Raw genomic sequence first — 6,825 nt, forward strand, 5'->3', positions numbered from 1 at the left:
CACGCTAGCATGCAGAAATTAAATAGAAGCAATGCATGGCAACATCGTGTCCATTTATGAGAATGGTCCAAATTATGTGGGGTCGATTGATACAATACGAACAAATGACTTTGGAGGAGGTTTACCATTTTTCAATGCACAACGACATCTTATGTATAGATAGATAGAGATACAGATCTGAAATCTTTTGTTATGAGCTCAAGTTGATAATATTATCTTCTGCTGAAATTTCTAACAGTCAACTAAATAAGTCATGCTTAGCTACCCACGACTAGCATCCATTACTTCCCATTCTCTCTCTTTTTTTTTCGACCATGGCATTGCAGTATGAGAGATTTTTTAGTGTGCCGAAAACTCAATTCAATACATTAACTGTTATAATAAACGTAATTAAATATTTAAAAAAAATTCAACCAATTGTTTGACTGTATTTCTGAGACACTGAACTTTTTTCTTGCAATAGACTAGCTAGTGGACTAAAGAGGAGCTATACATTTTGCCATTCATCAATCATCAATAATCCGTTTCATTTTCTATATATACAATTTATAAGGTTGAAACTGTCGGAACGTTTATAATAATCCGAAGTACTTCGAGATTTTAGTTGCTAGATCTGGATTTTAATATATTTTGCGAAGAATTCAACAAAAATTCCAAATATAATATGCCACGAAGTAGCATTAGCAAATCTCTAGAACTATCTGGACAATGTTACAACCGGCTAATACATGAGTTGTATATAACTTTTCTTCCTAATCAGTGAGGAACGGAGATAAAAACTTTTTTTTAGCCGGAGAGGCCTTAACCTCCAAACTTGAGAAGAAAAAAAAATTCATGACAGTAGAATTTCTTCTATATTTTTATTGTTTTTCTTTTCTTCTCAAATTTTCTTAACCCAACTTGTAGACAATTTTTCATAATGGTAGCTTATTATACATATTATTTAAAAATTTCAACTAATCAGTTAAAGTACTTAAATATGATAAATTGAAGTTACGTAGGCATCTTGATTTTTTTCCTCTACACAAAATTTCAGTGGAGTAGCTACCCTCAGTGGGCCTAAACTGCCTCCATCTTTACGAACCGTCATTAATTTCTATCTTTATCTTGCCAGGTCTTTCGTTTGAATTAAATTATGGGAAGATTAGAATTCATTTAAGTTTGAGTATAATTCATTTAATATTGTTTTGATTCGCCCTCATGATTGATTAATTTAAGGAAAGAACGAACTAGTCGATTGATAGAGAAATGCTTCATTGTATGTGTATTGGTTTGGACAACAGTAAATCCCAACAATAATACAAGTCAGTAGATAGGGATTGGCGGATTACCATTTACCAAGTACCAAAAAATCAACGAGATCTTTATTTAGGGGCCCAAGACTAAAACCTTAATCATTTGTATGAAACCCTATAAACCTACTGCCATGCCTATAACCTAGTAGAGATCCAAAATACAGGGAAGCTCAAACTCAAAGAGTTTCCACTTGCACCACCATGTCCACCACCACCCATGATGGTCTCCCGCCACTTCACACCCACAAACCCTCTCGTCGAACCACCGCAAACCGTGTATTTGTGGTGGTTCACTTTAGTGCCATCTTAGCCCTGCTCTATCGCCATACACTCTCCCTCCTTCACTCCACAACCCTCACCTCTTTCTTCGTCACCCTCACCTTCCTCATCTCGGACACTCTTCTAGCTTTCATGTACACCACTACACAATCTGTTCGCATGAAACCAATTTATCGCACCGAATTCCCTGAAAACCTCAAAAGTGTTGTTCAAGAACCTGATTTTCCAGCTCTGGACGTGTTCATATGCACAGCTGATCCCTATAAGGAGCCACCAATGAATGTGGTGAACACGGCCTTATCGGTCATGGCTTATGATTATCCAACCGAGAAGGTATCGGTGTATGTTTCAGACGATGGCGGCTCAGCTCTGACTCTCTTTGCTTTCATGGAGGCTGCCAAATTTGCAAGCCACTGGCTACCTTTCTGCAGGAACAACAACATAGTGGAACGCTGCCCGGAAGCTTATTTTGAAACGGACTATTCTCGGTTTCCTGAAGCTGAGAAGATAAAGGTAAAAAAATTCTAGTGATATATATCAATTTTCCGAAACTATTAGCTAAAAGTATGTTCAGCTACATTTCATACATACATACATACATACATACATACATACATACATATATATATATATATGACAATATTCTTTTAAGCTACATATATATATGACAATATTCTTTTAAGCTATAATGTTTAATTTTTAATCATCCCTAGACCATATATAGTGTCAGGGAAGATAACTTTGGATGGGACTTTCTAGATTCAAAAACATAGTTCATTGTTAAAAATGCACTCCAAGGATACTAATGAACTATGTACTAAAAGATTACTTAAGTTACTACTCAAGCACTATAAATATACTAAACTTGACCAAAAGATGTACTTCAAAAACACTAGACAAAAACTTTCAAAGAAGCGCCTTTTATGAGATCTTGAAAGTTGTCGTTTTAAAGTTCTCACAAATGTGTTGCATCTAGTTATTTATTAAGTTTCTCCATAAATTTGCAGCACATTGTTTTCTTCAAAATTAGTATAAATTTCATTTAATTAACTACTTATCCAAACATAGCATATAGGTATCTATTTGAAGAAGAGTCGAGCCTTTTTCTAAATTAAAAGGAGTGCTTCGAAAGCTATAGAAACCCAACACATTACATACACATCTATATATTCAGCAGGATAGCGACGAGGGGTAACATATATTTATAAGGTATATAGGGACAAAGACAAAAGAAGGGGTAATATATTTATGTGAGCTCTAAAGAAAATAAAACACGCATCAGCTAATACGGAAGGATTAGGAACTAGTTTGTCACCTTCTTTGTTCCCTATCCTTTTCATACATAAACAACCAACACTGTTATACACGGGCAATGTAAAGTTCAAGATCACTTAGCCTTTTCTGGTATATTATGACCACTTACATGCAGGCCCGGTCTTGAAATTTTGGAGGCCCTGTGCGGGATTTAAACGGGGGCCCTTACATGGTTTAAATTTTATTGCTACATTTTTTTTTATAGTTTATATATTTTTTTATTACGGATTAAATTGATATATAGAAAAAAAACAACATGAAGCATAATGTGATGGTATGCACCTATCTGAAATCCTATTTTTTTTGTTCGAAACTCCTTAATTTTTAAATACAAAAAGCATGGAGTGATGACTATGTAGTTATTGTATCACCATACAAAAAGCATGGAGTGATGACTATGTAAGTTACATGTCTTATATTTTATATTGATTTGTCATTTATATTTTAATTATAAATTCAAGTGAGAAAATAGGACAGGTGAGTACGCATATCAATACTTTTTCTTTTCTGGTTTGTGTAAATGGGTTAACTTTATGAATCAAATTATCAATCCTACCATATTAAGAGACAATTAATTAAGTAATTACATGTTCTTCTGAATCATGGCACAAGATTATGTACCAAGGCATGAAAGTGAAGGTAAACAATGTAATAGAGAGAGGCAAAGTCGACCAGGAATATCTAACTGGTGAACAGGAAATTCAAGCTTTTAGCAAATGGACGGATGGATTTACACGGCAAGATCATCCCGCTATCATTCAGGTATTTTTCTCGTTCAAGTGATATGGCACTTTCTCCTCGTGATTAGAACATGCACGATCATAAGATAACTGTTTTTAACCGAAACTTATCACGCAATTAATAATCTTGCAAGCAACCGTTTATGTTGCTAACATAAAACGTCAAATTGGGTCCCCACGTTAGATACTAAAGTGCTTAACTTATGAGCAACCAAATATTCATGCATATGAATGTTGTGAATTATGAGCAGGTTCTTTTGGATAACAGCAAAGACAGAGACATCACAGGCCATCTGATGTCAAACCTAATTTACGTCTCTAGAGGAAAAAGCAGGACATCACCCCACCATTTCAAAGCTGGTGCACTTAATGCCCTTGTAAGCTCAAAACCCTAGCTAGTTTTCTCGTTAACCATCTTTTTATTAATTAATTTTCTACATTAATAAACAAATTAACTAATTTGTTTATCTTTTGGTGTTGTGTTACAAAGCTACGAGTTTCAGCTACCATGACCAATGCTCCAATAGTCTTAACCCTAGACTGTGATATGTACTCCAATAATCCTGAAACGCCACTTCGCGCTCTATGTTACCTATCAGACCCTAAGCTTCAATCCAAAGTAGGGTATGTCCAATTCCCTCAACGTTTTCAAGGAATCAACAAGACTGACATATATGCAAGTGAGTTCAGGCATTTGTTCATTATCAACCCATGGGGACTCGATGGGCTATTAGGACCAAATTATGTAGGAACCGGATGCTTTTTCTCCCGACGAGCATTCTTCGGTGGGCCATCAGAGCTTTTACCACCAGAAATTCCCCAACTACACCCTAACAATGTAGTTGACAAGCCCCTTCAGAATCCAGAGGTTTTGGAATTGGCAAACCATGTTGCATCTTGCAACTACGAGAATAATACCACTTGGGGATATAAGGTATGTAAATAAGCCAATTAGTGCTACGTATCTTCTAATCAGGGAACTGTTATTCACACTTCAAAAAAATCATTCTACGTTCCTTGTAGTTAGCTCAATCATTCAACAGTGTAACATGACCTTTTAGGAGTGTGATTAACAACTCCCATTTTTCTTACAAATCAATGACATTATGACACCGTAATTTGAAACTTGATACATGAAATTGGTTAAATTGTGTAGATGGGAGTACGATATGGCTCACTAGTGGAGGACTACTTCACAGGTTATATCCTGCTTTGCGAGGGATGGAATGCCATATTTTGCAATCCAGAGAGGGCAGCATTTTTAGGGGATGCCCCGATCAACCTTCTTGATGCGTTGAATCAAAGCAAGAGATGGGCCGTAGGCCTCCTTGAGGTAGGTTTCTCTAAATATAGTCCAGTTACATACGGTGTTCGGGCCATGGGTCCTCTGATGGGCCTTGGTTTCTCCTATTATGCTTTTTGGGCCTTTGGGGCCTTTCCTATCACCACATATGCCTTCGTTCCGCAGCTAGCGCTCCTCAATGGGTTCACCCTATTTCCGAAGGTAATGCGCACTCACCCTTTACTAGTTTGTTGTCTTGAGAAAATTGGACAATATTCTATTGTTAAACTTATTTTGTTTTAAGCTTGTGACTTCATACCACACATTTAAATAGAATTCTACACGATTAAGATTCAAAGTGATATAATGACAACATTTTGGGTCTGATCTTGTGCAAATCTAAGTGTTTTTGGTCAAACAAGACGTACTACACTTTTGAAACTAAGATTTAAGTGCTTATTGCAGGTTTCGGATCCATGGTTTTTCTTGTATGTGTTTGTTGTCCTTGGAGCCTATGGTGAAGAACTCGTTGAATTTGTATTATCTGGAGGAACATTCCTTAAGTGGTGGAATAACCAGAGAATGTGGATGATTAGGGGACTCTCAAGCTCCCCGTTTGGATTCGTTGAGTACTTTCTCAAGTTCTTAGGCATTTCCACACATGGGTTTAATGTGACTAGCAAAGTCCTTGATGAGAACCAAAGCAAAAGATATGAACAAGGCATGATGGAGTTTGGAGTCTCATCTCCCTTCTTTGTGCCACTTACAGTGGCTGCCATTGTTAACCTGGCTGCCTTTGCTTGGGGCCATGTAGAGATTTTCCGAGATGGCGGTAGCTTGGAAGAATTGTTTGTGCAGATGTTTATAGCAGGATTTGGCATAGTGAATTGCGTACCAATTTATGAAGCCATGATCAGTAGGAATGATAAGGGAAAAATTCCTACAAAAACTAGTCTGGTTTCAACAATTCTGGCATTTTCTCTTTACGCAGTGGTTTATGTCACTCTAAGGAACTGATGATGATCACACCCTCAAAAGTGTATTTAGCCTTAGGGTTCTAAGGCAGTTTTGTGCTTTCTCTGCCCCACAGATTTCTTAATGTTCTACTATCTACTCCACCAATCTTCTTTTGCAATTTGCAAAATAAAATTTGTATTTTGGACCACTTTCCGTCCATTGTGTAAGGTTTCCTTTAAGTAGGCCATGCGTTGTTCAAAGTTTATGGTGAATGTATTATATATTAGACTAATATTTATCAAACATGATGAAAAACTTATATTAACGCACGATGAATTTGATAATACACGTTTTATAATAGTCCGATAGTTTAAGAGACATTTTAGTTTGCATCTTGCCAAGATGACATGGGTTGAACAATATTAGGATAATGTCCATTTTCCAAAATTCCAAGGTCAGTGATTCATGTGCAGTGCTGCACGTTGTATAAGGCCTTCCACCAACATCCTCATCATTAAATGATAAAGCTATGGCCAAGTTGGAGGGAGCGCGACGTGAGAACACACTGATGCGTGAATTATACGCACACAAATTAACCCTCTTTTTTGTCAATTGTAGTAAGTATGTAAGTAGGGATCGTTCTGGACCGGGGATTAGGAGGGATTGTTAATCACTTGGATTTGACTCAAAAACGTAAAAACAAGTTTAAAACGCTATACTAAACTCAAAGAATGCAAAACTTAAAATAAGATAGATTAAGACTAAGACTTAAACAAAATATGGGGGCGATTGAGGTTTGGACGAGATTAAACTAAAATGGATAGATTGCAAAGAAAACAAATTGTAAATACGATTTTGACGGAAATGAATGGATGGGATGGCTAGCTAAGGGGTTCATCTCCATACATGTTATACTTGCATACAAAATGATTTCTAATTGCTTTTCAATAAACCATGA

At 36.5% G+C, this 6,825-nt stretch overlaps 1 protein-coding gene across 2 annotated transcripts; it reads left to right on the top strand.

Annotated features, from left to right (window-relative positions):
- Window positions 1-1,395: 1,395 nt before the first annotated feature.
- Window positions 1,396-6,075, top strand: LOC125469390 (cellulose synthase-like protein G3). 2 transcript variants are annotated; one of them, XM_048566682.1, is made up of 7 exons: window positions 1,396-2,087; window positions 3,501-3,650; window positions 3,880-4,005; window positions 4,119-4,562; window positions 4,785-5,132; window positions 5,376-5,972; window positions 6,010-6,075. In XM_048566682.1, the coding sequence occupies exons 1-6, from the start codon at window positions 1,497-1,499 to the stop codon at window positions 5,925-5,927; spliced, it is 2,211 nt and encodes a 736-aa protein (XP_048422639.1). In that variant the 5' UTR covers window positions 1,396-1,496; the 3' UTR covers window positions 5,928-5,972; window positions 6,010-6,075. The 2 variants fall into 2 exon arrangements, with proteins under 2 accessions (XP_048422639.1, XP_048422638.1); XM_048566681.1 differs by having other exon boundaries at window positions 5,376-6,075.
- The last annotated feature ends 750 nt before the right edge of the window (window positions 6,076-6,825 follow it).

This window comes from the organism of the source record quoted next, unplaced genomic scaffold (genome assembly GCF_019419815.1).
Source record: "Pyrus x bretschneideri cultivar Hongxiangsu unplaced genomic scaffold, Pyrus_bretschneideri_v1 Contig42, whole genome shotgun sequence".
NCBI classification, from domain to species: domain Eukaryota; kingdom Viridiplantae; phylum Streptophyta; class Magnoliopsida; order Rosales; family Rosaceae; genus Pyrus; species Pyrus x bretschneideri.

Excerpts from the sequence above, each read along its gene's own strand:
- LOC125469390 (XM_048566681.1), top strand. The coding sequence starts at position 1,497 with ATGTCCACCACCACCCATGATGGTCTCCCGCCACTTCACACCCACAAA. Across the intron at positions 2,088-3,500 it reads CTGAAGCTGAGAAGATAAAG|ATTATGTACCAAGGCATGAA; the intron begins GTAAAAAAATTC and ends TCATGGCACAAG. Across the intron at positions 5,133-5,375 it reads GGTTCACCCTATTTCCGAAG|GTTTCGGATCCATGGTTTTT; the intron begins GTAATGCGCACT and ends TGCTTATTGCAG.